This window comes from Anomaloglossus baeobatrachus, chromosome 3 (assembly GCF_048569485.1).
Source record: "Anomaloglossus baeobatrachus isolate aAnoBae1 chromosome 3, aAnoBae1.hap1, whole genome shotgun sequence".
NCBI classification, from domain to species: Eukaryota; Metazoa; Chordata; class Amphibia; order Anura; family Aromobatidae; genus Anomaloglossus; species Anomaloglossus baeobatrachus.
Window position 1 is genome coordinate 521,077,388 of NC_134355.1, and position 17,616 is coordinate 521,095,003.

A 17,616-nucleotide genomic window follows, 5' to 3' on the forward strand; every position below is an offset into this window, starting at 1 on the left:
GGGTCTGATGTCCACACCAGGTGGGGCGGAACCAAGCGGTGGCAGACGGTGGTGGCCGTCTGCAGGAGTGGTGAAGCAACGCGGAACCTTAGGACCGGGGTCGAGCGTTGGCCCGCCGGTACCGACCGGGGAGCGAAGTGAAGCCAGCACATACAGGCAGGGCCATCGGACCCCGACCAGGCTTGCAGCCGCCGACAATAGTCAAATCCGAGTGTGATCGGAACCCCAGGGGTTTCCTAACAGCCAAAGACCCGATAGAAGGCAACCGCCCACACCGTGAGGGTATACAGCTACCACCTAAGGCTAGAGACCCAAGGGCCAGGGCCTGCGGGCAAACGGGCTCCTCCGGCATCCATACACCGGGGAGCGGACTACCGTTGAGAATCCACCGTAGTCAAACAAGTACACAAAGGTGCAGGGAAAGACAGCCGCCATCACCTGTCCAGGGAGAGACACTGCAGCCGGCTGTGGGACCCGTCCATCCAGCCGTTTGGTTTACCGAGGACTTTGTGCATCTCTTACTGAGTGAGTACACCCGTGCCATCCGGCACCGCGCCGCGCTGTCCCTGCAACCCTGCACCTCACCAACCCTGCCTCCCCATCATAACACCGGGCCCCGGGACCACCGACCCCTACCCACGTATGGGGAAAACAACATCCCAGCTGCTCCCTACCATCGCTCCCGGGACACCTGTCACCAGCAGCGGTGGTGCCCATCTTCACCACAACCCGTGGGTGGCGTCATGGACTAAATCCCCCAAACCAATCACCCTTTTCACTCACAGGCGAGTAGCGCCCCTTGAGTCCCCATATCCGGCCCACCGCTCGAGCCACCGAGTAGCAGCAGCCGCAGCAGCGCCGGACCCAAGCGTTAGCGAGCGCGCAGCGGCGGCGTCCTCCCCGCCCCGACATATGCACCCAGAACCACAAGCATTTTTGGGTGCATGTTGCTAATCCCTGCCTAACCGTCCCTGTATACACTAGCATAGATAAAGAGATCTTTAGAAAAAGTATTTCTGAAGATTTTTTATTGTATTCTAATGAGCACAGGGACTAGTCCCCTGGGTGTTAGTTACCCTAGTTAGTCGGGTCCATTAGCATGTTAGTACACCCCTGTGAGCATGCTAACATGCAAATGAATGTGCAGCATCAGAGGATGATCTCACTCATCTCTCTCCCGCCATCGCGTCCAACACTGGATTTCTCAGTGCACATGACCCTGGAGTTTCAGTCATGTGCACTATAAAGCTGGGTGTGCGCGTCCTGGCTTCAAACTGAAGTAGTGCACATGACCCAAATTCTGGGGTCATGCGCACTGAGCCGAAAGCCAGCGTTTTACGCAATGGCGGTGGAGAGATGAGTGAGATCATCCTCTGACGGTGCACATTCATTAGCATATTAGCACACCCACAGGGGCGTACTAACATGCTAATGGAGCCGACTAGCCAGGGGAAGTAATGCCGAGGTAGTTAAAGGGGTTGTCCACTACTAGAACAACCCCTTCTGATTCTGTGTGTTTCACCCAAGTGAAATAAAAAAGCCTATACTCACCTCCGTGGCTGGTGCGGTTCCAGCTGTGCTGGGGCTCACATTCCCAGGGCTCAGATGACGTGCCGGCTTCTGTCTCCCCGCCTTCGGACACAAAAGTTAATCAATAGGAAGTGAGTGCTGCAGCTGCCACTCATTTCCTGTTGATTGCTCCTGTATCCAAAGGCAGGGAGATAGAAGCACGTGATGACTGATGTCACAACATTATGTGAGCCCCAGGAACGTGAACCCCGACACAGCTGGAACCACGCTGGCTGTAGAGTTGAATATAGGCTTTATTATGGGGAAAGCAGGTGGAATCAGAAGGGGTTGTCCTAGTAGTGGACAACTTTTTTAATATGAATAAGTGCAAAGTGGAATGAAAAATTTTATTTTTTTCCACTAAAATGTTGCTAGCATCCTAAATGGCCAAAATAGCTGGCAGACCCCCAAAGTCATGGCAAACATTGGGATCAAAGAATCATGATCTCTGGGTGCGAATTGGATTAAAATCTAGATGCCCCTATCGCTAGCAGTATATATGGGGTTAAACAGCCATAATTAGTTCCACTACCATATTATGACACTGCATTTTAAAGGGAACCTGACATGCAGCCCTTTAAATTACAAATTCATTTAATAGGGGTAAATCCTCCTGATATGTTCCTGATTAGCAAGAATATCAGAAGTCTACATCTCCCCCCATAATCTAATTTTGATATCATAAGCATACTTCATTAATATTAAAATTTCAAGAAAAACCCATAAAACTTAATTTGCTCTTCAGTCATAATCTTTGTAGGTTTTATTGTGGCACCCTGGACAAGCCAGGATGTCACAGGTACAGCAACAACACACCCCACACCCCGGTTAGGAACATCAGAGTCACACACAAATCCTTGTTGCCTCCCTCCAGGGGCTGATGTCCACACCAGGTGGGGCGGGGCCAGGCGGTTGGCTCCACCCACCGAGGAGTTCACAGTCCTGGAGGCGGGAAAAGGAGGGCAGTTGAGTTGAGGAGTTGAGTTGAGGAGTTGAGTTGAGGAGTTTTAAGAGTGGACGAAGTGTTAGTGGAGCGGACTGGCCGTGTCCGGGTACGTGGCCCGGGCACAAAAACAGCGGGGTTGGCAGACGGTGGTGACCGTCTGCAGGCGAGGCCGATTGACGCGCAACCGTAAGGACCGGGGACGGGCGGTGGCCCGCCGGTACCGGACCGGGGAGCGAAGAGAAGCCAGCGCCACTCGGCAGGGCCTGCAGACCCCGACCAGGCTTGGAGTCGCCGTTAAACCGGTCGAATCCGTCAGCGACGGGAACCTCCGGGGTTTCCCAGCAGCAGAGACCCGACTGAAGGCAACCGCTCAACCGTGAAGGGAAATACAGCTACCGCCACAGATAGAGTTCCCAGGGCCAGTGCCTGCGGGCAAAAGGGGCTCCTCTGGCAAATACACCGCTGGGGAGCGGGTCACCGGTGGGAAGGCATCGGGGCCGCAAACACATCAAAGGTGCAGGGAGAGACAGTCACCGTCAACCTACCAGGAGTGACCACCGCAGCCGTCTGTGGGACCCGTCCATCCAGCCGTTTGTTTTACCAGAGACTCCGTGTACGTTACTGGCTGAGTGAGTACCACCTTGCCGTCTGGCACTGCGCTGCCCCGTGACCCTGCACCTCCCCAACTCCTGCAATCCACCCTCCAGTCGCTATCACCGGGCCCCGGGACCACCAAACCCCCCTACCCACGGAGGGGAGAGAAACATCTCAGCTGCTCCCTGTCATCGCTCCCGGGATCCCCCTCCAGAGCAGCGGTGGTGTCCCATTTTCACCACAAACCGTGGGTGGCGTCAAGAACTACATCCCCAAACCATCCCTTTCACTCACGGGCGAGGAGCGCCGCTCGAGTTCCCGGATCCGGCCCACTGCTCGAGCCACCGAGCAGCAGCAGCAGCGCCGGACCCGAGCGTGGTGAGCGCAGCGCCCTCCCCGCCCGCGACATTATCATATTCAGTGTAGCATCTAAACGATGAATAATCTTTCACTGGACCAAACTGTTTGTAGAATCTCACCATACAGAAGTATTAATATGTATGTAAACAGGAGGACAAGGAGTACAAATGCACAAAAACTATCTCAGATGAAAATTTGCAAAATCTTATCGAAATATATACAAATATGATAAAAACAGGCAATGGAAAAAAAGATCCAAAATGACAGGGTAAGGCTACTTTCACACATCCGGTTTGAGCAGTGCGGCTCAATCCGGCTGTGAAACCTATGCAACGGATGCGGCGAAAACACCGCATCCTTTGCATAAGTTTTTACATGCGGCCTGTCCGTTTTTTTCCGGTTGCGGCATGCTACTGAGCATGCGCAGTGGAAGAAACCGCATGCGGCGGCCGGATGCGTTTTTTTCCGCATTGCGCCGCATCCGGCATCCATAGGCATGCATTGACAAATGCGCCGCAGCGGCCGGATGCGGCAAGATGCGGTTTTTTTGCCGGAGCAAAAAATGTTCCAGGCAACGTTCCATCCGGCCGCGGCATCGGCTAAATCTGCCGCATGTGGCAAAAACCGGACCAAACGCAAGCCCATGCAGCACAATACGGCACTAATGTAAGTCTATGCAAAAAAACCGCAACCGGCGGTAAAAAAAACGGTTGCGGTTTTTCTGCAGAGCGCCGTATCGTGCCACAGAGCAAAAACCGGATGTGTGAAAGTAGCCTAACAAAGAGGAGAAAAAGCCTGATTCCTGCCAAAGGGAGTGGAGAAAGGTTACAAAGTGGCAAGTATAAGCCAAATTACAGAGTAAATAACCACACCACCAGGAGGAGTTAGTGTTAAAGAAGGAAGGGAGTCTAAACTTATGCCTACCCCAGCCTTAAGGACAATAGGGAGTAACAGATAAATATTGTGAGTGTCAATAGAGGCATCCTCCACCTCCTCTGATGAAGCTGTAATACCTCCCTATGCGAAACGTATGTTAGGTCCTTTTTCCCCTTCTCTGCTTGCCTTCTTTCCTGACTATACCACCACTGGTTGAAGTAAGTTTTCACTTTTGTGCCGTTATGCCTTTTTGTGTGTCTCCTTTGTTTACCCAAGCTTCTATTGACACTGACAACATTTATCTGTAACTCCCTATTGTCTTTAAGACTGGGGTAGGCATAATTTTAGACTCTCTTCCTTCTTTTACACTTAAGGCCCAGTCACACTAAACAACTTACGAGCGATCCCAACAACGATACAACCTGATAGGGATCGCTGGTAAGTTGCTAGGAGGTCGCTGGTGAGATGTCACACTAAGCGACGCTCCAGCGATCCCACCAGCAACCTGACCTGGCAGGGATCACTGGAGTGTCGCTACACGGGTTGCTGGTGAACTGTCACACAGGCAGATCTCACCAGCAACCAGTGACCAGCCCCCAGCCAGCAGCGCCGTGTGGAAGCGTTGCTGCACTTGGTAACTAAGGTAAATATCGGGTAACCAACCCGATTTTTACCTTGGTTACCAGCGCACACCACTTAGCGCTGGCTCCCTGCACACCTAGCCACAGTACACATCGGGTTAATTACCCCATGTGTACTCTGCTACGTGTGCAGGCAGCAGGAGCCGGCTTCTGCGGACTCTGGTAACCACGGTAAACATCGGGTAACCAAGAAGCCATTACCTTGGTTACCCAATATTTACCTTCATTACCAGCGTCCGCGGCTCTCACACTGCCAGTGCCGGCTCCCTGTTCCCTGCTCTCCTAGCCACAGTACACATCGGGTTAATTACCTGATGTGTACTGTGGCTACGTGTGCAAGGAGTACAGCATGAGAGCGGCGGACGCTGGTAACGAAGGTAATTATCGGGTAACCAAGGTAAGGGCTTCTTGGTTACCCGATGTTTACCCTGGTTACCAGCGTCCGCATAAGCCGGCTCCTGCTGCCTGCACATTTAGTTGTTGCTCTGTCGCTGTAACACACAGCGATGTGTGCTTCACAGCGGGAGAGCAACAACTAAAAAATGGTCCACGACATTCAGCAACAACCAGCGACCTCACAGCAGGGGCCAGGTTGTTGCTGGATGTCACACACAGCGACATCACTAGCAACATCGCTGCTACGTCAGAAAAGTCGTGCCTCAGCAGCGATGTTGCTAGCGATGTTGCTTAGTGAGACGTGGCCTTTATTCCTCCAGGTGGTGTGGTTATTTACTCTGTAATTTGGCTTATACTTGCCACTTTGTAAACTTTTCTCCACTTCCTTTGGCAGGATCGGGTTTTTTCTCCTGTTTTTTACCCTGTCATTTTGGATCTTTTTTCTATTGTCTGCTTTTATCATTTTTTAAATAATAATAAAGAATTACAATTTTTCACCTAAGATAGTATTTGTGCATTTGTACTCCTTGTCCTCCTGTCTCCATCCATTTTTTGGAGGGTTTTTTCTGCCCTATTATGTCCCAATTTGATTTCTGTAATTATCTGGCTTAAATGGATATGAGCCATGTATTTACGGAATTCTGTGTTGAGAAGTGTTAATATGTAGTTAGAAAAACAGTATTTCTTTTTCCAAATGGAACATCACATGTATTTCTCCTTTTTTTTTAGTTTTTCCCAACCTGTTGAATGTTATTCCTGCCAGCATGCATGTCAGTGTGGTGATATTCGGTACAGCACTTATAGTGTTTGCTCTGGTGGGGACCGGCTTCTTCATGTTCAACGCCTTCGGAAAACCATATGAAACTCTACATGGTCCAGTGGGATTATATCTCTGGTGCTTCATTTCAAGTAAGTAATCCTTATTCCCTCATTCCAGATATTTAGCGAGGAAGGAAACTATAGGGCCATAGGTGTAAAACGTGCAATTCTAGATCCATTTGTCCGAATTCTGGATTATTTTTCATTAGGAGATAAGTACTGAGATAATGTAATAACCTGCAGGTAACAGGATACGCAAGGACTGCACGGAACCACGGGGGTTAATCAATGCAAATTTAATAATGTATTGCACAACACAGGTGGAGGAAAAGTGAGGGAAGGGAGCACAGCAGTAGAGATAATGCAATATACATACAACTACTTTGAATAACTTGTCAAAGATAGGAAGCCTCAGATTGTACTCCCAAAAGCAAAACACAGAAATCCTTATTAAACAAAAAAACGCAGAGTCCTTGTTATCTTACTTGTATAACACAGTGCAGAGTCTTTTCCTATCTGTCCCTAACTAAAAGTAGTGTGCACACTTAACTGCAGGTTTCAGCGTGGGGTACCTCGTCACCGTTGGGGCCCGTATTCCGCCGGCAGACACCTCTAAAGTTCAGTCTTTGTCCCGGATCTGTAACTCGCACGTGCTGCCTGGCTCCTCGCTCTCCACATCCAGCCTCTTTGGATCGGTAATTTGCACGTGCTGTCTGGCCCCTCGCTCCACATCCAGCCTCTTTGGATCTGTGTCTTGGGGGGGGACACCACGCAACACTCTAAGGTACTTGGACCTCGGAAAACAGGGCAGACTGAGGCCTTCTATCTTACAGCCCACTCGAGCACACTCCACTCTGCAAAACACAGCCACAAGTAGACTCCTCCTCCTCCTGTTCCAGACTCAACCAATCACTCGAGCAGTAGGACTTTTTGCCCGCTGTTCTCTGTTTTGACAGCAGGTGGCAGCATAACACAAGGAAGTCCACCAAACAGTCTTTTAACCTATATATATATATAAATGTTAACAGGTTTTACATTTACCCCCCTCTTTAACCTCGGCCGTCCCGGCCGATACACTCTTGAGGCACTCTGCAAAGGGGCACACGGTGGCAACTCCTGCCCTGCTTCACAACCTGTTGCTTGGGAGCCAATGTCGTAAAACAGGATTCAGTGACAGAACACACAAATTCATCTGCCAAGTACCGATCAGGGGGAATACCAGCATTAGCCCGCTCAGTCCGGCGTGGCACCACAACTAACTCACCAGACGTCGGCGCCGTATCAGGGAGTACAGTATTCCCGTCCCCATCTCTGGAGATTAGTGACTCCTGCTCTGCAGGGGTGGCACCTGTGTCTTGAAAGGATGGGGGTGTGGATCTCTCCCAGTCTGCTGGGTTGGTCGGGGCCCGCCACCATTCTTCATCGTCAGAGCCCTCTTCGAAGGTAACAGGAACAGGCACGGGCACCGTCTCCGAGGTACTTTGTCTGGTCCTGTCTTCTGAATAGCAGGGCCTCAGCATATTACGATGCAGGATGAGGGTGTCGCCTCTTCGCTCACCTCTCACTTCGTATACTGATCCGTGGGGAGAGATTCTTCTAATCACAATGTACGGCTCTGTTTTCCAGCGCTCACTCAACTTGTGTCTCGGGTGTTTCTCTGCAACTAGTACTCGGTCTCCTGGCAAGAACGGGGCTTCACACACAGGTTTCCGCTGCGGGTGTGTCTTTTCTTGCAACCGCTTGGTGACAATTCGATGGATAGTCTCCAGCCGCCGACGGTGACAGTCAACCCAGGAACCTACGCTCTGACCTTCACTGATCTCAGGGGGAGCTAGGTTCAGCTCTTCAATGCCTCTTCCGGCTCTTCCAAACAGTAGTACGTATGGGGTGTACCCAGTGGTGGAGTGGACACTATTATTGTACGCCCACACGAGTTCTGCGAGATAGCCGGGCCAGTGATTCTTACGATCATCCTCCAACGTGCGTAGCATTTGTAGGAGGGTCCGGTTAAATCTCTCGCAGGCTCCGTTGCCCTGTGGATGATAAGGCGTAGTCCTTGACTTCTGCATTCCGTAAATCCTTTGCAGCTCTCTCATGACACCGCCTTGAAAGCAAGCCCCTTGGTCGGAATGTATTCTTTTGGGGCAGCCGTACACCCGGATAAAGTCATCACTGATGGCTCGAGCCGCTGATTCAGCTGTCTGATCTCTGGTGGGCGTCACCACCGCAAATTTGGAGAAGTGATCTGTCATCACAAGGCAGAACTGATATCCCCGGTGGGAGTGGCCAATCTTCAGATAATCGATCATGAGTACTTCCAACGGCTCTTTGGTTACAATAGTCTGTACTGGTGCTTGCTGTGGGGGAGCCTTACTTAACTCGCAGGAACGGCACAGTTTACAGGCCTTCTCTACCGCCCGAAGCATCTGAGGACAGTATACTATTCTTTGCAACCACTGGTAAGTCTTGTCCGGTCCGAAATGGGCTCCCTTCTCATGCGCCTCTCGGGCCAGTGGTACTGCCATCTTCTGGGGTATCACTACTTGCCACCGTACTTCCAACTCTGTAGCTAGGTGCACCTTCCGATACAGCATCCCTTCTTGCACCGACAGCTTATCCCACTGGCTGAGAATCTGGAGGGCCACGTGCGACAGCGTGGCCCGTATTTCCTTTCTAGGCTTGCGCTGCTGGATCACCCACTCTTTCACTTGAAGCAGTTCTGGGTCAGATGACTGAATTTTCACCCATTCCTCTCTGGTTTGGCCAAGCAGGCGTGATGTCGTGCCCGACGTAATTTCAAGCATACGAGCCTCTACCACTTGAGCGGTGAATTTACTGAAGTCCGGAATTTCGTCTTCCTCCAACTGTTCATCTCTCTCCCCCACTGGGGCTTCGGTGGTAACACGAGAAAGGGCATCCGCATTCTGATTTTCATGCTTAGAGCGGTATTGCACATGATAATTGTATCTGGAGAGTCGTGCCAGCCACCTCTGTTCCATTGCTCCCAGTTTGGCGGTGGAGATGTGAGCCAGGGGGTTATTATCCGTATAGACTTCAATTTTAGCTCCCGTGAGATATTCCGAGAACCTTTCGGTTATCGCCCATACTAGTGCCAGTAACTCCAGCCGAAAGGAACTATAATTCTCGGGATTGCGCTCGGCTTCTCGCAACGTCCGACTTCCATATGCAATCACCCGTTCAGTACCATTCTGTACCTGGGCCAGTACTGCACCCAGGCCGTAGAGGCTCGCGTCTGTATACAACCGAAAGGGGAGGTTATAGTCTGCATAGGCAAGCACAGGGGCGCTAACCAAGGCCTCTTTCAATCGGTGTAAGGCTTTTGCTTGTCTTGGTCCCCAGCAAATTTTCTGTGCTTTTGGTCCTTTCGCAGTACCTCGGAGCAATTCGTGCAAAGGTTCTGCCTCCTTCGCGAAATCTTTGATAAAGCGACGGTAATATCCGGCTAGCCCCAGGAAAGCTCGAACCTCCCGCACTGTGCTGGGTGTGGGCCATTGTAGCACTGCTCTCACTTTCCCATCGGAGGGCTGTACGCCGGCTTCCGACACCTTGTGTCCGAGATATTCAATCTCTTCCTGAAAGATCCGGCATTTTTTTGGTTTTAGTTTAAGCCCATGGGCCCGTAACCGCTGAAACACTTGGCCCAGGTTTTCTAGATGTTTCTCAAAGGTTGCAGAATACACTACTATGTCGTCCAGGTAAATCAATGTGGCCTCGAAGGTCATGTCTCCAAGGCAACTTTCCATGAGGCGCTGAAAAGTTCCTGGGGCATTATTTAGTCCAAACGGCATGCGATTGAACTCGAAGAGTCCCATGGGTACAATAAATGCGGTCTTGGCCTTGTCTTTCTCTGCCACAGGGACCTGCCAATATCCGCTGGCCAGATCGAGGGAGGAGAAGTAACGTGCCTTTCCCAACGCCGACAGGGACTCCTCTATCCGGGGCAGAGGGTAGGAATCACGAACCGTGCATCCATTAAGCTTGCGGTAGTCAACACAGAAGCGGGTAGACCCATCCTTTTTCTTGACCAGCACGATTGGGGCAGCCCATGGACTCTGACTTTCTCTTACCACCCCGCTCTTCAGCATCTGCGCCAAAAGCTCTTTTACCTCTTGGTAGTACTTTGGGGGTATTTGCCTGTACCTTTCCCTGATCGGTGGGGCATCTCCGTGGGTATTTCGTGCTGAATCTTGTCAGTACAGCCGAAATCTTCTGCGTGACGGGAGAAGGTGGCTTGATTCTCCCAAATAAAGTCCTCTATGGCTTGGGCTTGCTCCGAAGCGAAGGGGCTCAGGTCCACTCCCATCTGCCCTAAGATGACGCGACTGTTCCATTGATCAGTGGGTTTCTCTTTTCTTTCCATAGAAAGAGCCCAAGTCCAGGCTTCCCCTGCCATGGGCTGCAATTCAATCGATTCTGCGGCCGCCACCTCTTCAGGCGCCAGGTAGACATGGGCCAGAACAACTCCCGAGGTCAAGGTGTAGGCCTGTTCACCAGTGTTCACGCAACGGAAAGGGACCCTTCCATTTCTTACTGTTGCTAAAGTGCGAGCCACCAACGGTTCGTCTCCGTTCTCTTCACCACGATAAGGCTCCACCAACACCTCCATCCCCTCGAGTGTATGGTGGGCCCCGACTGGCAAGGTGAGGACTGTCTCACGATTTGGAGGTAGAGTAATTGTTGTCTGTCTTGGGACTCGAACCCTCCCCACCGGGTAGCGGCTCCCACCATTCTTCCACAGTCCTCGGGCACGGATAAGGTGTTGGAAGACCTTCTGGGCAGGCCGGTTAGCAACTGTCGTCTTCCAGTAATCACAGCCCCCCGTGTCGAAGAGCAACTGGTCTAATTCTTTCAAGATGTTCATGCCCACGATAGCTGGCACCTCTCTGTCGTACCGGCCCTCCGTTAACACAATCCCTTTTTTGCCTACGTTCTGGCCACAGGCACGTATGTTCATCCACACGACCCCTACAACCGGAATGGGAAGATTGTTTGCAGCCCTCAGTTTGATATGTGCTCCTCTGTCAATGGACACAGTTTGTCCAAAATGTTGGTAGAAGAACTGTTCTGGCATGGTGGTCACTTGGGACCCAGTATCCATCAGGCATCTTACTTCTTTCCCTTCAAATTCGGCCATGATCGTCGGCGTGCTGGCTGCTATATCTTCAGGGCGTTGGTTTTCTCTAAGCTCAGTTGGTCTCCCCGCCATGTGCCCATCCATGGAGGGAGGCACTAGTTTAACGGCGGTCTTTCTTGAGACGTCTTCCTCTCCGGACAGTGTCGGAATAAATGGTTCCGATTTCCACAGTTCCAACACTGGTAGTCTCCAGCGGGTCTCGGTCGTCTCTGCTCGATCTGTCCCCTCTCTTCTTGATAGGTATGCGTGCGGGTATTTGGCCGTGGTGCGGTAGTTCCTACTTCTGATGCCGGGGCTTGCATATTCTTCAGCAACTCTTGTAGAGCAGTAACAGTCTCTTGTAACTGATCCACTTTAGCCTCAAGCTGGCTCGGTTCTCGGTTTTTCTCACCCGGGACTACCTTATGCATACAAACTTCACCCCAGGCGTTCTGCGGGTCGCAATTTTCAGTTTGTGTGCGGGAGACTGCTTCTTCCAATATCTCCTGGAAAATTAGTTTTTTTTCTACCCTGAGCCGTTCACGGAGGGCACCTTTGATCTTGGGGTTATGTAACCCACGGAGGAATTGATCTCGTAGGGTACGGTCAGCATAACCGGGGGTTTGTGCTAGCTCTGGCTCTGCTGTAAGCATTTGTCTCATTATTCTCTGGAGTGCATTTGCATACTGTGGCAGACCTTCTTCTTCACCCTGCAGCCTGTAGAACAGTTGCGCCTGTAAATCTCCTGCTTCTGGTTTCCCGCCATACACTCTCTCAAGAATCTTCACCACCTGCTCTAACGTCTTTCGTTCACTCTCAGGGCGCAATAAAATGGTCCCTTGAGCATGGCCTTCAAGGGCAATCAACAATATCTCCCCTTGATTTTCTGCAGTCACTCCTGCTACTCTCAACATGCCCCTCACTCTCTGCACCCAGTCATGGAGAGGTACATTGCTGCCAGTAAATTTTGGTATATGGGTCAGCATAGCCCCCAGGGACAGTTGCCTTGCTGGTATTCCCCCATCAGGTTGTATTAGAACACCTCCATCAGCGACACCCCCCTGTCCGTCCATGGTTCCGTACCAGCCTGCGTATCCTGCCGACTACGCCAAATGTAATAACCTGCAGGTAACAGGATACGCAAGGACTGCACGGAACCACGGGGGTTAATCAATGCAAATTTAATAATGTATTGCACAACACAGGTGGAGGAAAAGTGAGGGAAGGGAGCACAGCAGTAGAGATAATGCAATATACATACAACTACTTTGAATAACTTGTCAAAGATAGGAAGCCTCAGATTGTACTCCCAAAAGCAAAACACAGAAATCCTTATTAAACAAAAAAACGCAGAGTCCTTGTTATCTTACTTGTATAACACAGTGCAGAGTCTTTTCCTATCTGTCCCTAACTAAAAGTAGTGTGCACACTTAACTGCAGGTTTCAGCGTGGGGTACCTCGTCACCGTTGGGGCCCGTATTCCGCCGGCAGACACCTCTAAAGTTCAGTCTTTGTCCCGGATCTGTAACTCGCACGTGCTGCCTGGCTCCTCGCTCTCCACATCCAGCCTCTTTGGATCGGTAATTTGCACGTGCTGTCTGGCCCCTCGCTCCACATCCAGCCTCTTTGGATCTGTGTCTTGGGGGGGACACCACGCAACACTCTAAGGTACTTGGACCTCGGAAAACAGGGCAGACTGAGGCCTTCTATCTTACAGCCCACTCGAGCACACTCCACTCTGCAAAACACAGCCACAAGTAGACTCCTCCTCCTCCTGTTCCAGACTCAACCAATCACTCGAGCAGTAGGACTTTTTGCCCGCTGTTCTCTGTTTTGACAGCAGGTGGCAGCATAACACAAGGAAGTCCACCAAACAGTCTTTTAACCTATATATATATATATATAAATGTTAACAGGTCTTACAATAAAATCCTATATTTTATACATTGTATACAAATAAGCACTGTGACAAAATATTTACTAATGACTTAATTATTCAAATATGCTGGAGTATAGATATTGAAATCTCTTGTTAATGCACAACTCAAATGTTAATTTCAGGCTGCTAATTAGGCCTACTAAAATATTACCTGTTTTTCATCAATATGCTCGATCCAATTTTCATCCATCTATGTTCCAGTTGTCAGTTTTTGCCATCAGTATTTTTATGATGCAAAATAAAATTCCATCTCTTCTATTCATTAAATAGTAAAAAAAAAAAAGGGGACAGCAATTGGATGAGTGTTTTCTTTATTTTTTCATAGACCCTTTCACTTGAATGGGCAAGAGTGATCTGCAAAATAGATAGGAAAAGGAAAAAATGAGCAGCCCCATAGACTGTAATGGGAATGTGTTCTATCTGTGATTGTCTGAATGAGGCCTTAATCCAGTGCTGTTCAGGGCACCGCAGCATGGCATCACACATGTGATTATAGCCATAGGGCTATCCTGTGAACTAGTCGAAAAAAGGAAGGTGGTTTATTCCAACCTCTATAAAAGATCGGAGTCACACTTGCAAAGGACTCGCATCACATGTCATCACATATCACTGAGTCTCGCATCACATCACTCGACACGGCCGCACACTCTCCTGACAGGAGCAGGTCAGCTGCATGTATTTTTATGCAGCTGCACACTCGTTCCTGGAGAGCAACAGGCCATGCCGGGTGATGTGACGCCAGACTCGCGCAAGTCCCTCGCAAGTGTGACTCCGGCCAAAGAGTGTTTCTGGTGTTTTGGTTGCATTGACAGGTAAAATGGGATTGAGTTTAAAAATGCCCCACAATTAGGGATTCATATAGAGTGGGGAAAACAAGTATTTGATACCCTGCTGATTTTGCAAGTTTCAAAGAATGGAGAGATCAGTAATTTTTATCGTAGGTACACTTCAGCTGTGACTGACAGAATCCAAAAAATAGAGAAAATCCCATTGTATGAATTTAAATAATTAATTTTCAATTTATTGCATGAAATAAGTATTAGAAGTAATAGAAAAATAAAACTTAATATTAGGTACAGAAACCTTTGTTTGCAATTACAAAGGTCAGACGTTTCCAGTAACTCTTGACCAGGTTTGCACACACTACAGCAGGATATTTTGGCCCACTCCTCCATACAGATTTTCTACAGATCTTTTAGGTTTTGGGACTGTCACTGAGCAACATTAAGTTTCAGCTCCTTGCAAAGATTTTCCATTAGATTTAGGTCTGAATATTGGCGTGGCCACTCCAGGACCTTGAAATGCTTCTTACGGAGACACTCCTTAGTTGCTCTGGCTGTCTGTTTCAGGAAGACCCAGCAATGACCCATCTTCAATATTCTTACTGAGGTAAGGAGATTGTTGGCCAAAGTCTTGCAATACATGACCCTATATATCTCCCATTCAAAATGGTGCAGTCATCCTGTTTCCTTTAGAGAAAGGCACCCCCAAAGTATGATGTTTTTCTTTCCCAGAATAATCCTTACCCCACGAAGTGAGATCTTGCATGGAGCTCCAGAATGAGTAAGATTGACAGTCATCTTGTGTTTCTTCCATTTTCTAATAATTTCACCAACAGTTGTTGCCTTCGCGGAAGCTGCTTGCCTATTATTCTGTAGCCCATCCCAGACTTGTGCAGGTCTACAATTTTGTTCTTTAGAAAGCTCTTTGGTCTTATCCATGGTGGTGAGGTTGGAGTGTGATTGATTGAGTGTGTGGACAGGTGTATTTTATACAGGTAACATGTTCAAACAGGTGCAATTAATACAGATAATGAGTACCAAATAGGAGGGCATCTTCAAGAAAAAAACAAGTCTGTGAGAGACAGAATTTTTTGCTGGATGGTAGGTGATCAAATAAGTATTTTATGCAATAAAATGCAAACTAAAGGGGGCTTTACACGCAACGATATCTCTAACACTATGTCGTCGGGGTCACGGAATTCGTGCCGCACATCCGGCGTCGTTAGTGACGTTGTTGCATGTGACACCTATGAGCAAGTGTTAACGATCAAAAATACTCACCGTCGTTCATTTTCAAAAAATCGTTGTTGGTGCTGGACGCAGGTTGTTCGTCGTTCCTGAGGCAGAACACATCGCTATGTGTGACACTGCGTCCTCCGGCAACGAGGTGGGCGTGTCATTAATGTGGCTAGTCTCCGCCCCTTCGCTTCTATTGGCGGGCCATTGTGTGACGTCGCTGTGACGGCGCATGAACCTCCCCTTTAAAAAAGAGGTTGTTCGCTGCTCACAGCGACGTCGCTAGGAAGGTAAGTACGTGTTACTCGTCCTAGTGATATTGTGCGCAACAGGCAGCGATTTGCCTGTGATGCACAAACGACGGGTGCGGATGCTTTCACAAGTGACATCGCTAGTGTGCGTGAAAAGCAGCCTTAATTGTTTAAAAATCTTACAATGTGATTTTCGTGATTTTTTTTTTATTCTGTCTGTCACAGTTGAATTGTATCTATGATAAAAATTATAGACCTCTCCATTCTTTGTGTACCGCCCCGTGCTCGGCTGCAACCGAGCCGCTCAGGTCCGGACCTTCAGTGGGTGGCTCGAGGGTCTACGGACCCGGGGTTCCTGTGGTCACTCCGACCAAAAAGGGGTTGGCGGTTTGGGGATGTAGGTGTACGGCCGGAGCCGTGTTTTAAGTTTGTGACGCCATCTACGGGATGTGGTGAAGGTGGACACCACCGCTGCAGTTACTGGGCACCTGAGGGAGATGGTATTCAGCAAGTTGTTAACCCCTCCGTGGGCAGGGATGGTGGCCCCGGAACCTGTTGGGGGTGCTTGGGCGGTGCAGAGAGATGGGCGGCCGGAGGGCACTGGTGTACTCACTGTTAGAATGAAACACTCGAGTCTCTGGTAAACCAAGGTGATGGTGGTCGGTGCCCGCAGCCAGCTGCAGTCGGGTTCCCCCACCAGCTTCAGGAGTCCGCTCCCGGCTTGTGGATGTCGGAAGAGCCCGTTTGCCCGCAGATGCTGGCCTGTGGGGTCTCTGCGGTGGCTGCTTATCCCCCTCGTTGGGCTGTTGTCTTCTATGAGGGACTTTGGGTGGGAAAGGAGCTCAAGTCCAGACCGCAATCAGTTAATTAACTCAGTCCAGTAGTTTCTAGACCTTGTTTCAGGGTCTGAGTACCCCCTCTTGTGCTCCGGTTTTCTGAGTCAGTTCCCCGGGTTGGTACCGGTGGGCCACTACCCTGTCCCGGTCCACCACGGTTCCACCGAGCCGTCTTCCTGCAGACAGAGGCCTCCGTATGCCTCCTAGCCAGAGGTACCAGGGCTCCAACCCTGCCACCTGTCAGTGAGTTGCAGACCTGACACCCAGGCCTCCCTCTAGACTTGAACTTCAAGACTAGACTGACTGACTACCCTGAGCTAACTGCACTGAACTGAACTGAATTCAACTGAACTGTGTTTCCTGCCTCAGGCTCTCTGAACTCCTCAGTGGGCATGGCCAACTGCCTGGCTCCGCCCCCTGGTGTGTCCATCCAGCCCTGAGGGAGGTGACTAGGGTTTTATGTGGTTGGCTGGTGTTACCTAGTGAGGGGACTGGTGTTATGCTGGGCTCTATCTGTGACTACCTGGCTGATCCAGGGCGTCACATTTGTAGGTGGGAAAACTTGTAATATAGGCAGTGTGTTAAATACTTATTTTCCCCACTGTATTGGTAAGCATGTATTCTGTGAGGGTTCTGATCCAAAAACTATTACATCCAAAGTACTGAGACATTTTATGGGTCTATTCACATCCTAGAATATTTTTTGCAGACCGATGGTCCACATAAAAAAATGGAAACGTCCTATTTTGAGCCAGTTTGCAGACTGAGCTTACCCATTCTCGTGAATAGATACGCAATATGGATGTCACCTGAGTTTTTCACTGATTATTAGTATTAGGAATTGTTCACACGCTGCTTTTTGTCACTTTTTATCCATGCTTTTTTTCAAGAGTAAAATCCTTGCACATAATGAAAATTCTGGAACCTCATGCACAAGCATTTTTTCAAATCTGCAGCACGTCAATTTTTCCAGTGTTTTTGCAGAGTTTTTCATCTGTTGAAATGATTAGGGAAAAAAACGTATGTAAAATTTCCATCAAAAACACATAAATATGCTTCAAAAGCCTGTGTTATTAATGCAGTGTTTTACCTGTATCCATTCTGGATTTTGGTACAGAAAACTCTGCTGCTAATACTCTGTGTGCACATAACCTTTGGCCCCTTTCACCTTGCGTTTTGTCTCCTTCCAGTAGTCTCATTGAGGCTTACATCTGAACCCACCACAAAATGGGATTCG

The 17,616-nt window shown here is 49.5% G+C and overlaps 1 protein-coding gene across 1 annotated transcript in view; it reads left to right on the top strand.

Moving 5' to 3' along the window:
• Positions 1-17,616, top strand: part of CLRN1 (clarin 1) — a 53,723-nt gene that overhangs the window by 31,682 nt on the left and 4,425 nt on the right. The window contains exon 2 of the mRNA XM_075340755.1: positions 6,112-6,291. Coding sequence (XP_075196870.1) covers positions 6,112-6,291 — 180 coding nt within the window. The remainder of the gene's footprint in view (positions 1-6,111; positions 6,292-17,616) is intronic.